The 20533-nt window shown below is 38.0% G+C and overlaps 1 protein-coding gene across 2 annotated transcripts in view; it reads right to left on the bottom strand.

The window, feature by feature from the left end:
- The window catches only part of POLR3A (RNA polymerase III subunit A), a 62176-nt gene that overhangs the window by 7869 nt on the left and 33774 nt on the right, over positions 1 to 20533 (bottom strand). For both annotated transcript variants that reach the window (XM_053692121.1, XM_053692122.1), the window contains 8 exons: positions 18090 to 18176; positions 16855 to 16937; positions 16188 to 16358; positions 12738 to 12831; positions 11967 to 12059; positions 11674 to 11838; positions 7183 to 7347; positions 6947 to 7078 (listed from right to left, as the gene is read on the bottom strand). In XM_053692121.1, the coding sequence (XP_053548096.1) occupies positions 6947 to 7078; positions 7183 to 7347; positions 11674 to 11838; positions 11967 to 12059; positions 12738 to 12831; positions 16188 to 16358; positions 16855 to 16937; positions 18090 to 18176 (990 nt within the window). The remainder of the gene's footprint in view (positions 1 to 6946; positions 7079 to 7182; positions 7348 to 11673; positions 11839 to 11966; positions 12060 to 12737; positions 12832 to 16187; positions 16359 to 16854; positions 16938 to 18089; positions 18177 to 20533) is intronic.

Below are 20533 nucleotides of genomic sequence, written 5' to 3'. Positions count from 1 at the left end.
TGAGAATTATGTCCCACAAGTTCCCATAGCTCTAAAGCCACCAAAAAGCTCTACTGTAGAGACTGATATGGACTACGGCTACACCCCAGAACAAAGCAGCGCACTCTGACTGGGTGGGAGGGAAGGGAGGAGCTATTTAACAGCTCTGCTGTGGTGCTCTTTGCCGCCTCCTGCTGACCAGGAGGCGATATCCCACAAGGATGATGATCCATGGACTCATTGTGTCTTTAAAAAGAAAAAGCCTTTCATAACAAGAACTTTTCTTGAAACCTTTCCCTAGTGTATAGCAGGATGAAAGAAGAGACACTTGGTATTGCCATACATAGTAACATAATAGATAAGGTTGAAAAAAGAAATATGTCCATTAAGTTCAACCTATACAGATCTTAAGTTGATCTTAAATGAATCCCATTAAAAAGGTGACCAATTTAATACCAGCAATCATATCCCTGAATTCTGTTTCTAGCCAGAAATGTATCTCAACCATTTTTAAAAATGCATCTATGGTATTGGTATTTACTACCTCCTTAGGTAATGAGTTCCAAATAGAAAAACAGAATTTATGTTTACCTGATAAATTTCTTTCTCCAACGGTGTGTCCGGTCCACGGCGTCATCCTTACTTGTGGGATATTCTCTTCCCCAACAGGAAATGGCAAAGAGCCCAGCAAAGCTGGTCACATGATCCCTCCTAGGCTCCGCCTACCCCAGTCATTCGACCGACGTTAAGGAGGAATATTTGCATAGGAGAAACCATATGGTACCGTGGTGACTGTAGTTAAAGAAAATAAAATATCAGACCTGATTAAAAAAACCAGGGCGGGCCGTGGACCGGACACACCGTTGGAGAAAGAAATTTATCAGGTAAACATAAATTCTGTTTTCTCCAACATAGGTGTGTCCGGTCCACGGCGTCATCCTTACTTGTGGGAACCAATACCAAAGCTTTAGGACACGGATGAAGGGAGGGAGCAAATCAGGTCACCTAAATGGAAGGCACCACGGCTTGCAAAACCTTTCTCCCAAAAATAGCCTCAGAAGAAGCAAAAGTATCAAACTTGTAAAATTTGGTAAAAGTGTGCAGTGAAGACCAAGTCGCTGCCCTACATATCTGATCAACAGAAGCCTCGTTCTTGAAGGCCCATGTGGAAGCCACAGCCCTAGTGGAATGAGCTGTGATTCTTTCGGGAGGCTGCCGTCCGGCAGTCTCGTAAGCCAATCTGATGATGCTTTTAATCCAAAAAGAGAGAGAGGTAGAAGTTGCTTTTTGACCTCTCCTTTTACCTGAATAAACAACAAACAAGGAAGATGTTTGTCTAAAATCCTTTGTAGCATCTAAATAGAATTTTAGAGCGCGAACAACATCCAAATTGTGCAACAAACGTTCCTTCTTTGAAACTGGTTTTGGACACAGAGAAGGTACGATAATCTCCTGGTTAATGTTTTTGTTAGAAACAACTTTTGGAAGAAAACCAGGTTTAGTACGTAAAACCACCTTATCTGCATGGAACACCAGATAAGGAGGAGAACACTGCAGAGCAGATAATTCTGAGACTCTTCTAGCAGAAGAAATCGCAACTAAAAACAAAACTTTCCAAGATAATAACTTAATATCAACGGAATGTAAGGGTTCAAACGGAACCCCCTGAAGAACTGAAAGAACTAAATTGAGACTCCAAGGAGGAGTCAAAGGTTTGTAAACAGGCTTGATTCTAACCAGAGCCTGAACAAAGGCTTGAACATCTGGCACAGCTGCCAGCTTCTTGTGAAGTAATACCGACAAGGCAGAAATCTGTCCCTTCAGGGAACTTGCAGATAATCCTTTTTCCAATCCTTCTAGAAGGAAGGATAGAATCCTAGGAATCTTAACCTTGTCCCAAGGGAATCCTTTAGATTCACACCAACAGATATATTTTTTCCAAATTTTGTGGTAAATCTTTCTAGTCACAGGCTTTCTGGCCTGAACAAGAGTATCGATCACAGAATCTGAGAATCCTCGCTTCGATAAAATCAAGCGTTCAATCTCCAAGCAGTCAGCTGGAGTGAAACCAGATTCGGATGTTCGAACGGACCCTGAACAAGAAGGTCTCGTCTCAAAGGTAGCTTCCAAGGTGGAGCCGATGACATATTCACCAGATCTGCATACCAAGTCCTGCGTGGCCACGCAGGAGCTATCAAGATCACCGACGCCCTCTCCTGCTTGATCCTGGCTATCAGCCTGGGGATGAGAGGAAATGGCGGGAACACATAAGCTAGTTTGAAGGTCCAAGGTGCTACTAGTGCATCCACTAGAGCCGCCTTGGGATCCCTGGATCTGGCCCCGTAGCAAGGAACTTTGAAGTTCTGACGAGAGGCCATCAGATCCATGTCTGGAATGCCCCACAGGTGAGTGACTTGGGCAAAGATTTCCGGATGGAGTTCCCACTCCCCCGGATGCAATGTCTGACGACTCAGAAAATCCGCTTCCCAATTTTCCACTCCTGGGATGTGGATAGCAGACAGGTGGCAGGAGTGAGACTCCGCCCAAAGAATAATTTTGGTTACTTCTTCCATCGCTAGGGAACTCCTTGTTCCCCCCTGATGGTTGATGTACGCAACAGTCGTCATGTTGTCTGATTGAAACCGTATGAACCTGGTCCTCGCAAGCTGGGGCCAGGCCTGGAGCGCATTGAATATCGCTCTCAGTTCCAGAATATTTATCGGTAGAAGAGATTCTTCCCGAGACCAAAGACCCTGAACTTTCAGGGATCCCCAGACCGCGCCCCAGCCTATCAGACTGGCGTCGGTCGTGACAATGACCCACTCTGGTCTGTGGAACATCATCCCTTGAGACAGATTGTCCAGGGACAGCCACCAACGGAGTGAGTCTCTGGTCCTCTGATTTACTTGTATCTTCGGAGACAAGTCTGTATAGTCCCCATTCCACTGACTGAGCATGCACAGTTGTAATGGTCTTAGATGAATGCGCGCAAAAGGAACTATGTCCATCGCCGCCACCATCAACCCGATCACTTCCATGCACTGAGCTATGGAAGGAAGAGGAACGGAATGAAGTATCCGACAAGAGTCCAGAAGCTTTGTTTTTCTGGCCTCTGTTAGAAAGATCCTCATTTCTAAGGAGTCTATAATTGTTCCCAAGAAGGGAACCCTTGTTGACGGGGATAGAGAACTCTTTTCCACGTTCACTTTCCAGCCGTGAGATCTGAGAAAGGCCAGGACAATGTCCGTGTGAGCCTTTGCTTGAGGAAGGGACGACGCTTGAATCAGAATGTCGTCCAGGTAAGGTACTACTGCAATGCCCCTTGGTCTTAGCACCGCTAGAAGGGACCCTAGTACCTTTGTGAAAATCCTTGGAGCAGTGGCTAATCCGAAAGGAAGCGCCACGAACTGGTAATGTTTGTCCAGGAATGCAAACCTTAGGAACCGATGATGTTCCTTGTGGATAGGAATATGTAGATACGCATCCTTTAAATCCACCGTGGTCATAAATTGACCTTCCTGGATGGAAGGAAGGATAGTTCGAATGGTTTCCATCTTGAACGATGGGACCTTGAGAAATTTGTTTAAGATCTTGAGATCTAGGATTGGTCTGAACGTTCCCTCTTTTTTGGGAACTATGAACAGATTGGAGTAGAACCCCATCCCTTGTTCTCTTAATGGAACAGGATGAATTACTCCCATTTTTAACAGGTCTTCTACACAATGTAAGAACGCCTGTCTTTTTATGTGGTCTGAAGACAACTGCGACTTGTGGAACCTCCCCCTTGGGGGAAGTCCCTTGAATTCCAGAAGATAACCCTGGGAGACTATTTCTAGCGCCCAAGGATCCAGAACATCTCTTGCCCAAGCCTGAGCGAAGAGAGAGAGTCTGCCCCCCACCAGATCCGGTCCCGGATCGGGGGCCAATATTTCATGCTGTCTTGGTAGCAGTGGCAGGTTTCTTGGCCTGCTTTCCCTTGTTCCAGCCTTGCATTGGTCTCCAAGCCGGCTTGGCCTGAGAAGTATTACCCTCTTGCTTAGAGGACGTAGCACCTTGGGCTGGTCCGTTTTTACGAAAGGGACGAAAATTAGGTCTATTTTTTGCCTTGAAGGGCCGATCCTGAGGAAGGGCGTGGCCCTTACCCCCAGTGATATCAGAGATAATCTCTTTCAAGTCAGGACCAAACAGCGTTTTCCCCTTGAAAGGAATGTTTAGTAGCTTGTTCTTGGAAGACGCATCAGCCGACCAAGATTTCAACCAAAGCGCTCTGCGCGCCACAATAGCAAACCCAGAGTTCTTAGCCGCTAACTTAGCCAATTGCAAAGAGGCGTCTAGAGTGAAAGAATTAGCCAATTTGAGAGCATTGATTCTGTCCATAATCTCCTCATAAGGAGGAGAGTCACTATCGAGCACCTTAAGCAGTTCATCAAACCAGAAATATGCGGCTGTAGTGACAGGGACAATGCATGAAATGGGTTGTAGAAGGTAACCCTGCTGAACAAACATCTTTTTAAGCAAACCTTCTAATTTTTTATCCATAGGATCTTTGAAAGCACAACTATCCTCTATGGGAATAGTGGTGCGTTTGTTTAAAGTAGAAACCGCTCCCTCGACCTTGGGGACTGACTGCCATAAGTCCTTTCTGGGGTCGACCATAGGAAACAATTTTTTAAATATGGGGGGAGGGACGAAAGGAATACCGGGCCTTTCCCATTCTTTATTAACAATGTCCGCCACCCGCTTGGGTATAGGAAAAGCTTCTGGGAGCCCCGGCACCTCTAGGAACTTGTCCATTTTACATAGTTTCTCTGGGATGACTAAATTTTCACAATCATCCAGAGTGGATAATACCTCCTTAAGCAAAATGCGGAGATGTTCCAATTTAAATTTAAATGTAATCACATCAGATTCAGCCTGCTGAGAAATGTTCCCTAAATCAGTAATTTCTCCCTCAGACAAAACCTCCCTGGCCCCCTCAGATTGGGTTAGGGGCCCTTCAGAGATATTAATATCAGCGTCGTCATGCTCTTCAGTAACTAAAACAGAGCAGCCACGCTTACGCTGACAAGGGTTCATTTTGGCTAAAATGTTTTTGACAGAATTATCCATTACAGCCGTTAATTGTTGCATAGTAAGGAGTATTGGCGCGCTAGATGTACTAGGGGCCTCCTGAGTGGGCAAGACTCGTGTAGACGAAGGAGGGAATGATGCAGTACCATGCTTACTCCCCTCACTTGAGGAATCATCTTGGGCATCATTGTCATTATCACATAAATCACATTTATTTAAATGAATAGGAATTCTGGCTTCCCCACATTCAGAACACAGTCTATCTGGTAGTTCAGACATGTTAAACAGGCATAAACTTGATCAGAAAGTACAAAAAACGTTTTAAAATAAAACCGTTACTGTCACTTTAAATTTTAAACTGAACACACTTTATTACTGCAATTGCGAAAAAACATGAAGGAATTGTTCAAAATTCACCAAATTTTCACCACAGCGTCTTAAAGCCTTGAAAATATTGCACACCAATTTTGGAAGCTTTAACCCTTAAAATAACGGAACCGGAGCCGTTTTAAGCTTTAAACCCCTTTACAGTCCCTGGTATCTGCTTTGCTGAGACCCAACCAAACCCAAAGGGGAATACGATACCAAATGACGCCTTCAGAAGTCTTTTATAAGTATCAGAGCTCCTCTCACATGCGACTGCATGCCATGCCTCTCAAAAACAAGTGCGCAACACCGGCGCGAAAATGAGACTCTGCCTATGCTTTGGGAAAGCCCCTAAAGAATAAGGTGTCTAAAACAGTGCCTGCCGATATTATTAAATCAAAATACCCAGAATAAATGATTCCTCAAGGCTAAATAAGTGTTAATATCAATCGATTTAGCCCAAAAAAAAGTCTACAGTTTAAATAAGCCCTTGTGAAGCCCTTATTTACAATCGTAATAAACATGGCTTACCGGATCCCATAGGGAAAATGACAGCTTCCAGCATTACATCGTCTTGTTAGAATGTGTCATACCTCAAGCAGCAAGAGACTGCAAACTGTTCCCCCAACTGAAGTTAATTGCTCTCAACAGTCCTGTGTGGAACAGCCATGGATTTTAGTTACGGTTGCTAAAATCATTTTCCTCATACAAACAGAATTCTTCATCTCTTTTCTGTTTCTGAGTAAATAGTACGTACCAGCACTATTTGAAAATAACAAACTCTTGATTGAATAATGAAAAACTACAGTTAAACACTAAAAAACTCTAAGCCATCTCCGTGGAGATGTTGCCTGTACAACGGCAAAGAGAATGACTGGGGTAGGCGGAGCCTAGGAGGGATCATGTGACCAGCTTTGCTGGGCTCTTTGCCATTTCCTGTTGGGGAAGAGAATATCCCACAAGTAAGGATGACGCCGTGGACCGGACACACCTATGTTGGAGAAATAATGTTCTTTTAAAATGATTAGAAAATTGCTGTCTGAGTTAGTAAGGCGATATGTTGAAGCTTATTTTTATTAGCATAATCTATTATTAATTAACCTCCCACATTTAATGCAGCGCTATATAGGGATACACTACCTGTTGAATCCCATTAATAGGGGCAACCAGACGTGGACTCCTTGCTCAGTGTGCTTAGAGGAATATGGTTACACCTCACTAAAGAGGCCCAATGAAGGCCGAAACGATCGTCTGGGGTTGCCTGGTATTTCGGCACTGGACTGACCGTAATAGGCGGGATCAGACTGTTATACTACAGACAAGTCCTACTCTGTAAAAAGCATTACTTGGCTAAAAAGAAGCATTACTTGGCTAAAAAGTGGGAAATTGCCATAGAACAGGCTAACAATGCTATTGAGCTGGTTGTTCGTTCCTGTGAGTGCGCTTCTCTCTGTATGTATTTAGTATCCCATTATTAACTATTTCACATGAGTCTTTGATACATCTGTAGATGAAAAACCTGTGACATTACCTTGTACGTCATGAGATCAGCCAGTAGCATGACATGACGTCTGTCGATGCTCATGCCATGGTTCACCATTGTATACTGGATCTCGTGGATTATGGTAGAGCGAGCAGCTTCAATACCCAAGGTTTTCTCCACCTGCAAAAATTGATTAAAACAAATGTGACAAGTTGCAGTTATTTATGTTTGATGTTTTGATTTTTAACATGGCAGGTTAGCAGGACACAAATAGGAAGTCTCACCTCGTATGTATTATTGGATGTTGTGTGTGAGCCCTTGACTCCATGTGTAGCCATTACTGCTCTTAGATTGTCCCCTTCAACAAGCAATTTGAATTTCTCTTTGCCACTTTGCTCATCAATATGTATAACGGCACGAGACACCTCAGGAATACCCTGCACCACCACCTTGAGAGAAAAAAGTGAGAGTCCACTACTTATGATGCACAATTCAAATGTTTCCAAATAACTTATAATTTTATATTTCTGACTCTTGGTGCCCTTTGTCAAAACGTCACTCCTTTCCATAAACTAATACCTTAAAGTGAAGGTCAATTTTGACAAATTAGTGCCCGGTTTTGAATAATCCTATTAAAAACAAGGGCACTTTAATTCATCAAAATTGACATTTCAAGCATTTTCTTCAAAAACTTACCTTTTAATCGTGAAAGCTGCTCCATCGATTCCCCTGGCCATCGGAAGTCTCTGCTTACGTCAGAAATGACGAATCAAGCTTCCTCCAATCACGGGTTTTCCCCCCGGGGATCATTGTCTGAGAGAATGCTGTGATTGGATGAAGCCGAATTAGTCATTTTGGACCCGCGAAGAGTACTTGAGACGGGCGGAGGAAGGGCTGCAGCGGCTCTCAGGATTAAAAGGTAAGTTTTTGAAGAAAACAAGTTAAATGTAAATTTTGATGAATTAAAGTGCCCTTATTTTTAATAGGATTATTAAAAAACGGGCACTAATTCGTCAAAAATTGACCTTCACGTTAAGCGTCTATGTATCTTGATTACTACATGGCAGTGGTGTTTGCAAAAACATATAACATTGTTACAGACACTGGTGCCAACACGGTTGCCACACGGGAAGACATGCACGCTCCTGAGCCTACAGCAGTATGCACCCATGGAACGGAGCTAAGTATAACATATGATACCTAGAGAACTGGAAATTCGATAAACACAGAACATTTCATTTTTTTAATTGCATGCTCTCTCAACCATGAAATTTAAGTTTTGATTTCTAGGTCTCTTTAAGGCCATGTTTTCATAACAGTTTTCAAAGGCAAAGTTATTTCTTTACAATCCCCTTTGTTATGACTTAAGTTGTGTGCAAGTAAGAACCACAAAAGCAACTAGTAAACCCATTTCCTTCTTAGCAGGAATTAAAAGGGACAGCAACGTAACAATTTACCTTAAATGGATTGGATAAAGCACAGAATTTGAAACAACTTTCCAATTTGCTTCTACCATCAATTTTGCTTAGTTCTCTCACAGTCTTTGTTAAAAAGTAATCCTAAGTGAGCTCAGGAGCATGCACGTGTCTAGCCATCCGGTAGTATTGTTTGCAACAATGTTTATATCAAAGTTATATATTGTTACATACACTGCTGCCACAGACACTCTATAGTAGCAAAATTTGCAACTATATAAAACCTAGGTTCACTCTTTAACAAAGGATACCAAAACACTGAGCAAAATTGATAATAAAAGTAACCTAGAAAGTTGTTTAATATCGCATGTTCTTTCTGAATCATGAATGTTTAATTTTGCTTTTGCCTTTAAAGAGACAGTCAACTCAAAAATATTTATATCCATTCCCCAGTTTTGCACAGCCAACATGGTTATATTAATATACTTTTAACCTCTGATTACCTTGTATCTAAGCCTCTTGACAGCATTTTTATTTTTTATCTATTGACTTGCATTTTAGCTGTGTTGTGCAGAACCCACGGACGTGAGCACAATGTTATCTATATGGCCCACATGAACTAGCAGTCCCCTGCTGTGAAAAGCAAATAAAACATGTGATTAGGAGGCTGTCTATAGTGGCTTAGAAATGGGCAGAAATTTAGACGTTTGAATGTTATTAAAGGGACACTGAACCTAATTTTTTACTTTTGTGATTTCGATAGAGCATACAATTTTAAGCAACTTTCTAAATTACTCCTATTATCAAATGATCTTCATTCTCTTGGTATCTTTATTTGAAAAGCAAGAATGTAAGTTTAGATGCCCGCCCATTTTTGGTGAACAACCTGGTTTGTTCTTGCTGATTGGTGGATAAATTCCCTCACCAATAAACAAGTGCTGTCCAGGGTTTGAACCAAAAATTTACTGGCTCCTTAGCTTAGATGCCTTATTTTTCAAATAAAGATAGCAAGAGAATGAAGAAAAATTGATAATAGGAGTACAATAGAAAGTTGCTTAAATTTGCATGCTCTATCTGAATCACAAAAGAAAAAATTTGGGTTCAGTATTCCTTTAAGTATATTAATATAACGTTGGTTGTGCACAGCTGGAGAATAGGTAGTAAAGGTGTTATCTATCTTTAAACAGTAACAATTTTAGTGTTGACTGTTCCTTTAAGTCTTGTATTAAAAGCCTAATCAATACACCACATGTCTAAATATTTACAGTACACTTGACATCAGCTAATCTACCTTTGAGCAAGTTCAAGAGCTGCTGCATACAATGAACATTTTTCTCCCTAAAGAACAGGCCTCTATGTAAGGTAACCTTTATGAATGTAAGCTCACAAGCCCTGTAGATCATGGAGCAAGAAGGTGCGGTTAGACATCAGATGTAATCAGGGTCCTCTAGCAGTTTATTTGTTTAATGTCTAACTGTGCACCTATCACTGCACTGAGTAATGTTATATTATGCGTCAGTAAGACACCAAAACGAAGGAAGTATGTTACATTACACAGATCCAGCATCACAAATGTTCTAGACTGTAGGGAATGTCTTCAATTTGTCTTAAGAAATGCAGCATCTGTATTTGTTTTAGTTAGGCCTCCATTTCACGATGATGACATTTAAAAGGAATTAAGGACTACCACTTACCCACAGCATTAGCCTTCAGTGCCTATGATGACCCCTAACTTAAAGGGACATAAACCTACAAAAAGAAAATACTCTAGTATATTAGAGAATTTTATTATTACACTATAACGTGTCGTGCACATAACTATGTGTTTAACCCGTGACGTCAACTCCAGAGCAGCAATGCACTACCGATACCCAGCAAAACACATCTTGTGAGCCAAGGGCAAGAGACATGTGCAGTCACCAATTACTAGCTAGCTCCCAGTAGTGCATTAATGCTCCTGAGCCTACCTAGATTGCTTTTCAACAAATGATATAAAGAGAATGAAGTAAATCTCTTGGAGTTGTATATCCCTTTAATGGGCACTTAACGGAGGCCAATCACTGATTAGAAAGGGAGCGCCAAGATAAATCTTTTTATTCTTGTGAGGTGAGTCACCACTGACTGAATGCATAATTTTTCTGCTTTTATTAAATGTTTTAAAGGCAGATTGACAATATCAAGAACATGAAATATTAGAAATATTCTTAATTCTCATTTATATTACATCACAATAAAATAAAGAATGTATTAGTTGGTTTTATTGATTGTTACAGTAAGAAAAGACCATCTTACCAGAAATTACTTATGCAAGTGTTTTTTTTTGTTCCCAAATGAATATAACGTCTAAAATAAAATCCTACTTACCTATAAAAACTGTAATTCATTTTTTCCAAGGACAAAACATGATCAATCTCCTTGAGCCATAATGTGAATGTAGGAACTTGTTTTTCCCCCCCAGAATCAGAGAATCAGCCTTTTGGCACAATTTATCATCCATTAAAATAGTTTCTTGCAATATTGGCATTTTATTTTTGCGATATTATTTAGAAGTATTATAGGAGGATTAAGTTCCAGAGTAGTCCCTAACGTAGTGTAATACAATTTATGATTTTATCCCAATAAGATCTTATTGATGGGCAATGCCAGCAGTAATGGGAAAGGGTGCCAATCTCTTGTCAGTGTCTCCAGCATTGGAGCATAGCCTGTTTTAAGTCTCAGCTCAGCTCCATTAACAAGTTGTTCACAAACAGGTTAGTTTCAAGTTAAAACAATCTAGTCTAACTTAACCTTTTATTCATGCTAAAATAGGTTTAAACATGATTAAAAAAAATACGGTTTTATATGCATAATAGAATTGTTAAACTGCCCTTTAAATGTTGCACTGATATTCACACTTTCTAGGGAATAAGATCCTACTGAGCATGTGCACAAGCTCACAGGGTATATGTATACTTGTCCGTGATTGGCTGATGTCTGTCACATGATAAAGGGGGCCGGAAAATGGGAGAAAAAAAAAATGTCAGAAAAAAAATCTAATTCAGATTAGGTGTTATTGCTTTGCATTTTTATTATGCACTTGGTAATTATGCAATGGTACTGCATTGAGTGCTCCATAATGGTCAGAATCCCTGTTGCAATAAAACAGATACAGTAGTGTATTGCCATGTTGAATGACGTGTGCACATTTACTAAAAAAATCTCAGCTTCTTAAAATGTGGGCTTAAAACACATTTAGCACTTTGATTGTAGTTGGACGGTAGGTTGATGTAGAAAAATCTATATTTTAAATACACAATTTTAAATATATATTATATAGAAGCAAAGTGATTATTAAAGAAATAGTTTTTCCTACTTTCTCACCTTTGGGAGCTCCTCTTTCAAAGTCTGCAAGACGTAATACATAGAGCTCTTGTTATTCTCTCGTGGGGTGATACACAGCACGGCCTCACCATGCACAGCAATGTCTCCCGGCTTTACACGGAGTTTGGACATACAGATTGAGTATCTCACAGTTTCTGCATTCACCTACAAAAAGGTAGAGCCCTATTACATGCAGCCAATCGCAGAAAATGATAATGCTATGCTCCTCAGCACTTATAAAGCAGTTGCAATCCAGCCAGCACACAGAAATGTGCGATCTCAGAGCAGCTTACCTCCAGGCGCAACAAACGTATGCGTTCCAGAGAAAGTTTCACGAGCAGAAAGCAGTCATCAGGAAGAAACACTTCTTCAATATATTCAGATATCTGCACAGACACAAAGTCCTTTTAAAATGCAAACTCTATAGCATCATTCAAAATGTACTATAGGTTATTAAGGACAAACTATTATAATCTAATATTGCATATTTTAAACATTTAAAAGGATGTTAAAGTCAATTTAAAACGTTTCAATTTACTTTTACTATCAAATTTACTTTGTTCTCTTTGTTGAAAATCATACCTATGTATGCTCAGGATCAGCAGTTCACTAATGGGAACTAGCTGGTGATTGGTAGTTATGCATATTTACCTGTCATTGGTTAACCAGATTATTGATCTAGGTTACAGTAGAACACAGTTGCTCTGGAGTGGGCTTTAACTATGTGTTTAAGCCATTTGCAACTTGAAAGCATTTTCTTTCTGTACTTATGTCCCTTTAATAAAGTTAATTTGACTGATTGACTGCTGAAAATTCTACGCCACCTTGATCAATTATTATCAGGTATTTAAAGAACTATTTTAAAGTGGTTAGGATGCAACTGAGCGGTATTTCTACTGTGTGCTTAACCCTTATGCAGGGGTTAAAAACAAAGTAGCGCAGGGTCTCTAGTCTTAAAATTACATGCACTAATAAATTAGAGCATGTCAGGTATTGACTAATTTGGCCCTTTTTAAAAGAATATATAAAATATCCATAGAAAAGTATAGCTATTAATCACAGACCTCTCCCAATAAAGTCTTCTCAATTCGACCTTTCACAAGACGTGCAAAGTCAGCGTTGTCATCAATATCAAGATTTGCGGTAATTATGGGCGTACTGCAGTGAAATAAACAGACAGGGTATAAAAAGAAATGTGGCAAATTTAAAAGGATATTTATTAGATATAAATATATTAAGCAACTAGTTTAAAAATATTATTAAAGTTCTTTTTCTTATTTAAGATCTCTTACTATTTACGGAGTTATATTGATAGAGTAATGCAGCCTGTATAGACCTTATAAAATTCACAGGTCCCTGTACAGATTTATCCACTGACTAATTAATGATTATAGGCACATTAAACCCAAATTGTTACACAAAAGAAAGAGACGCAATTGAAAATATATTTTTAATGTAATAACATTTTTTAAAATGTAAACCTCTAACCTTGTATTTTTTAGGAAAATGTTGATTTTTAAATGAGTTGCCAATTACTTTTTATAGTAACTGCAGGGTTTAAAATATATTGTTTATTTTTGTATCTGAAATAGCAGTTTTTACTAATTGAAGTTGCACTCCATCGTTTTCAAATCCATGCCCATATAACTGGGTTGAGTCTACATAAGTAACATACCTCCTAATCTTATCTCTCTCTCAAAAGGTCTATTTCTATGTACAATAGCCCATACTTGGGCCCTGATCAAAGATTATCCAGCTTGGAGATAAATTGTAGTGCAGACTTCAAAGGGGCTGAACTCACTGAATGCTCAAAAGAAAACGGTCAGACCTGTCCAGCACGGTGAGATCTCTCTCATTTCTGTATGTGAAGCAGAGACAATGCCAGTGCAATATAGCACTGCATGGTATGAGTGTTTTGTTACACTTACACTTTGTGCATTGTATTTTATATCACTTTACACTTTGTGCATTGTATTTTATATCACTTTACACTTCGTGCATTGTATTTTATATCACTTTACACTTCGTGCATTGTATTTTATATCACTTTACACTTCTGATCCTGATTATGTTTATAAAATTTCTGTGTTACTTCAACAAAATTAGGATCATACTTTGTATATTTCTGTGTAGTTTTTACAAATTACATTGCATCTTGTATTTGCAGCATTGTAAACTAAAATTGACAGTTTCTGAAAGTGGGAGGGACAGGGTAGTTCCCTGGGCTGAACAGAGGAGTTCCCAGTGCATGTCTGAAGCTCTCTCACCAGTCTTGTGTGAAATATTGTAAGCATTTTAAAACAAGCTGGTCTCACTGAATTATCTTGCCAGCTTTATGCAGATGAAGTTTGCTCAAAAGTCACAGAGCGGGGGTGAGCTACATTGAGTGCAATAGCGCAATCAGGTGAGCTGTGACTAGACAGCGTGCCCGCGATGCGCTTATGAGAAGAAAACAGACGAGCATAGTAGAGCCAGGAGCGGCGTTCTGTTATCATTGTAAAACATCTATCTAACCGTTTGCTTTACAAAGCTGGCACTAAGATAATGTTATATAATTCTGCACTATGTGCAGAATTATATAACAGTATTTGCTAGGTTTACGGCCCCTTTAACTATCAGAAAATATATACTAAAATATAGACAAAAGCAAGTTCACTTGTAGTAAAAACATTTTAGTTTAATTTGTAATTGAAGCAAACAGCATTTATATCATCCAGTTACCTTCTCTTTTCTATGTGAAATTTTGTATCTCAGAGAGCCTCAATACTTTCTATGGAAGGCATCTCTCTGGGACTTCCCGGTTCCGCCCTTTTTCTAAGAAAATTCAGTGAGTTCAGCCTGTGACGTCTGCATGATTATTTCTCTCCTAACTAGAGAATGTTTGATTATCTGGCCCATAGAAAGTAATATAGCTCTCCGGTAAAATGAAGCGGACAGTTTTTCAGTTTTATCTTAAATGGAAGAAATTCAAAGTGCAATGTAATTTGTAAAAAAAATACACACAAATATACAAAGTATGATCCTAATTTGTTAGTAACACAGAAACTGTGAAATTAAACACTGTTGTATACAAAATAAAATAGAACACCGAAAAGTGCAAAGTTTAATTGTATTACGATTTAATCTGAAGTCTAAAGTATATATACTGTATAATACAAAGCCCAAAGTGTAAATGCAGCATAACTCATGTCATGCAATGCTATATTGCACTGGGTTTGTCTCTCCTTCACATACAGAAATGCAGGGAAAGCCCCATGGAGAAGTATAGCAAAATCTGCCTTTTGAACATTTCACTAGGAATCTCACAGTGCTGGAGGATCATTTTAGATCGTCTCACCTTAGTGGAGAGCTTTTTATGATTAGGCCATTAAAGAGAGCTATTGCAAAGAAAAATGTTATTATATATCTTGTCCATCCCCTCTCAAAGGGATAGGAAAGTCAAAATTAAACTTGCAAAAAATCAGATAGCATGTAATTTTAAGATGCTTTTAAATACACTACAATTTTTAAACGTGCTTTGTTCTCTTGGTATCCCTGGTTAAATTAGAATATGCACATATCCGACATTGGTGGGAGTTAGCGGCTGATTGGTGCCTGCACACATTTGTCTCTTGTGATTGGCTAACTAGATGTGTTCAGCTAGCTGCTAGTAGTGCAATGATGCTCCTTCAACGAAGGATAACAAGAGAATGAAGCAAATTTTATAAATAGTAAATTGGAAAGTTGTTTGAAATTGTATGTTCTATCCGAATCATGAAAGAAAATATTGAGGTTTCCTGTACCTTTAATTGCTTTCTATAGAGAATAGTAAAGTATTCGTATTTTCAGTATTGGTGGTGGTTTCAACAGACAAAAGCAGCTGTTTTAAATGACAAAGTGTTACACTCTAGTGTGCAAAACAGATTATTGGGAACACTTAACAGGAAATTTTTTTGAGTACAATGTCCCTTAAAATAAAAAAATATATTATTTCAAATGAAAAATATTAAAAAAACGTAATTGCACCATTAAGCAAGCAAAAGAAAACTACAATACATGCATAGATAGGGATACCATTCTAAGCCAACCAATTACACTGCTTGCTAACAACTACAGGAGACTATTTCTATTATGAATCCTTAAAGGGACACTCAAGTCAAAATACATTTTTATGATTGAGATAGATCATGCAGTTTTAAGACACTTCCCAATTTACTTCCAATATAAAAAATTTGCACAGTCTTTTTATATTCACACTTTCTGGGGAACAAGATCCCACCGAGCAAGTGCACAAGTATACGTATACTAGTCTATGATTGGCTGATTTCTGTCACATGATACAGGGGGCCGGAAAATGGGAGAAAAAATAAATTTCAATTTCAAGTAAGCAGTAGATTGTTTCCCAACAGATTAAATGCTATTGCATTGTCTTTTTATTATGTACTTGTTAATTATGTAATTCTACTGCATTAAGTGGTCCTTTAAACAGAGCATAATATTTATCTGCAGTCACAAAGGGGACAATATAAACTTACCTGATGTTCTTTGAAGCATTAATGATCTCCTTAATACGGGGCACACCTAGGGTGATATTCATAGAAGCTACACCAGCAAAGTGAAACGTTTTTAGGGTCATCTGTGTTCCAGGCTCCCCGATACTCTGTGCACAGAGAGCTCCTACAGCAGAACCGGGCTCCATTTGTGCCCTACATTGTGCAACAAGTATAGTTAGAACTTTTTTTTAAGGGTGTCCTCAAGTGATACATGCTGAACAAGAGGAGTGAGTAAAAGCAAAGTAAAAAAAAATGCAAGCATTTGGTTATCTGAAGGAATAAATACACATTTGTCCATTCATTATTATTTAAACTCCCTATCTAATAGTGTTGCGTTCATTTATTCAGTTTGTTCCTATACTGCCCAAACACTTGCAAGTTTGCCAGTAGGCTGAATCAGTATGGTAAAGGGCTATATTTATCAATTGTGATCTAAGCGCAGTTGACAAATACATGTGATAACCAACCAGACTGGTCAATCGTGCAAATGTGAACAGTCCAAATCAAACTAATCTAAGCTGCTTTACAGTTTATGCACAAGTACAAAACAAAATAATGATAATAAACGTTAATACAGTCTTTTATGAACCTATAAGGCCACGTTTGTGATTTATAAAAAAAAAAAAACAAACAAATAACTAACATATACCTCATGTACTTATCCCGGCACGTCTCCAAAAACTTCTCCAGCTGAGTGGGAGTGATCCTGTCCAACTGGTATAGGACCCGTGGCTAAACCAATAATACAGTGATTACTGCTTAAAGTCAAAATTCCAGTAATAGAGTTACACTGTAAAATTTATATTTTTAAATGTAGTGATTCGTTTTCTAAAATAACAGTATTGGTTAAATATTTGTTTGTGTAAAATTTGTCATTTACAAGGTTAACACTACATTTCACTAAGAAAAACATTAGTCTGGTCAACTTAGATGTCAAGGGAATGTATTTATTTGTATTTTTAAAATTTGTGGTGTAATGTAATAGTCCTACAAACTACAATAACCTTTTAACTGCACTTTTATGACATCACCTTCTTAATATAGGACAGCTTAAAGGGACAGTCTACACCAAAAATTTTCTTATTTAAAAAGATAGATAATCCCTTTATTACCCATTCCCTGTTTTTGCATAACCAACACAGTTATATTAATATACTTTTTACCTCTGTGATTACCTTGTATCTAAGCCTTTGCAGACAGCCTCCTTATCTAAGTGACTTTGACAGACATGCAATGTAGTCAATCAGTGAAGACTCCTAAATAACTTCACGGGAGTGAGCACAATGTTATCTATATGACACATGTGAACTAGCACAGTCTAACTGTGAAAAACTTTCAAAATGCTCTGAGCTAGGAGGCGGTTTTCAACTGTTTAGAAATCAGTTTGAGCCTAGCTAGGTTTAGCTTTTCAAAAATACCACCAAGGGAAACAAAGCAAATTTGATGATAAAAGTAAATTGGAAAGTTGTTTAAAATTGCATGCCCTATCTGAATCATTAAAGTTTAGTTTTGACTTTACTGTCCCTTTAAGTGTCACAACGATCCTGAAATTAAACTGTTGTGTGTCACATGGTTACAGTAACAACAAACACACCCTTTTATTATATCGTTTAATTCCGTTCAATTACTTTAAATTAGACTCAATTTTTCATAAACTTCACTGATGCCATAAATAGTACAATAAATCAAGCACAAGTTCCAAAAATAAAATTCAACTTATCAAGGAATAAGAACCTGTAATCTTAATGACTAACTAATAATATGGTTGGACATCTTACCATAACCACTATTTTATCAGCTTAATAAAGTAGTTAAGGAATTAAATGTACATTTTTGATATAGTTCAAGCTTCTCGCCTACACAGGTATTTTGATAGTTACCCACCTCAGTAGTGCCATTGTCATTAATGCCGTACTTGTCTCTGGTCTTCTTAATACTTTCAGAAACTCCATTAATAAACTTCTTTATCTCCTGGTAGGTGAGATAAAGCAATTGGAATAATTAAAAAAAAAACCTCTAAGGGTTTATTTATAAACTTGCGATTTTTATGCAACCAATTAGAGACTTTAGCTAGCGTGATTATTTGTGTGGGGGTGGTCTGTTAAAGGGACACTGAACCCAAATTTTTTCTTTTGTGATTCAGATAGAGCATGCAATTTTAAGCAACTTTCTAATGTACTCCTATTATCAATTTTTCTTTGTTCTCTTGCTATCTTTATTTGAAAAAGAAGGCATCTAAGTTTTTTGTTTGTTTCAGTACTCTGGATAGCACTTTTTTATTGGTGGATTAATTTATCCACCAATCAGCAAGGACAACCCAGGTTGTTCACCCAAAATGGGCCGGCATCTAAACTTACATTCTTGCAGTTCAAATAAAGATACCAAGAGAATGAAGAAAATTTGATAATAGGAGTAAATTAGAAAATTGCTTAAAATGTCATGCTCTATCTGAATCACAAAAGAAAAAATATGGGTACAGTGTCCCTTTAACTAATCCTCAGCTTTATATATCTGTGCAAATCCAGATCTTAGTGTGCAATTTTTACAAGAAGAAATCTGTCTCTGAAAAGATCCGAATGTCCTATGTTGGATACATATGTAATTCGTCCATACTATGAAACCTCTGAAGAGGTATGAATATTTATCTTATAATGTGGCCAATGAGAGACAAATACAAGAGCACAAAAACTGAATAACCAATCAGTGAGCCGCATATAGTAAGGTGTAGGGTCTGAACGCTACAGAATGTACTCCAGTCTCTCAGATGCAGTGGGAAAACTAAAAATGTCAGATTTAAATTACAGGAAAAGCAGACAAAAATAATACATTGGAAATTTTTTTTTTCCTGTGCATAAATATTTTAAGTATAATGCCCCTTAAAATTACTAATTTTATCAATCACAGAAGATTGAAAGATTAGGTGGGTGTTGTCAGGGTTCAAATATGAGACCAAGAGGTTTCAGCAGGATTTGCAGCTGGCCACTTAAACAAGTAAGCTATAGCAAGGTGTGTGTTATACAAATTCACTGATATCACATTTCTACCCTAATGCTAAATAAGAATTACTATGTGCTAAGCACTCAATACATCACAAAGTCAAGCAAGCAACCACCACCAAGGTGCACACCTGCATGCTATGAGCAATACAGACACACATTTCAGCTGCAAGACGTTTATAATTTCAGAGAGACAAATGACAGTGTCTGGGAGAGAACAGTGATTAGTAGTGAATGGCAAACATGACTAAACCTGTTACTGCCTTTATAGTGAATAGGAAGCTAAGCAAAGTGCTTCCTGAATAGGTCAGATTACAAAAAGGATACCAAACATTACTATCCACCTACGGACTAGTCAGTGTTCATCACAGATACTCCTAGGGACTACATTCATATGCAACCTATAAAAGTATCTTATTACCCAGGGTATTATTGTTACACCCCTGCACGATATCAACAAAATATAGATTAAAGGGACATGAAACCGGCAAATTTTTTTTTCTTGATTAAGATAGAATTTACCATTTTAAATAACTTTCCAATTTACTTCTATTCTCAAATTGGCTTAATTTTCTTGGTATCCTTTGTTGAAGGAGCAACAATGCACTACTGGGAGTTGACTAAACACAATGGTGAGCCAATTACAAGAATCATATATGTGCATCCACCAATAACCTGCTAGCTCCCAGCTACTGAGCTTACATAGGCATGTTTTTCAACAAAGGACACGTAAAGAATGAAGCAAATTAGATAATTAATCTGGAAAGTTATTTAATATTGCCTAGTCTATCTGAATCATGAAATAAAAATGTTGCGTTTCAAGTCCCTTTATTTGCTGTAGGTAAAATGCGTATTTTTTTCAGTGTCTTATAAGAGAAAAACTCAGTTTATAGACCCATTTAAGAATTTAAAAGCTACAGAAAAGATTTTTATTTCTAAAGTACATGATAATTATTAAAATAGTTCATGCTGATTTAGAAAACCCCCCACACATAATACACACACACATTATATATATATATATATATATATATATATATATATATATATATATATATATATATATACATACACACACACACACACACATATATATATATATATATACATACATATACACATACACACACACACACACACACACACACACACACACACACACACACACACAGGTAGCCCTCAGTTTACGCCGGGGTTAGGTTCCAGAAGGAATGGTTGTAAATCGAAACCCAGTTTATAATGTAATACAATGGGAAGTGAGGGAGATAGGTTCCAGGCCCCTCTCAATATTGTCATAAGTAACACCTAATACATTATTTTTAAAGCTTTGAA

Source organism: Bombina bombina, chromosome 9 (genome assembly GCF_027579735.1).
Source record: "Bombina bombina isolate aBomBom1 chromosome 9, aBomBom1.pri, whole genome shotgun sequence".
In the NCBI taxonomy this organism is placed as follows: Eukaryota; Metazoa; Chordata; class Amphibia; order Anura; family Bombinatoridae; genus Bombina; species Bombina bombina.
The sequence above is the reverse complement of the archived record's forward strand: the minus strand, read 5'-3'. Positions and strand labels throughout refer to the sequence as shown.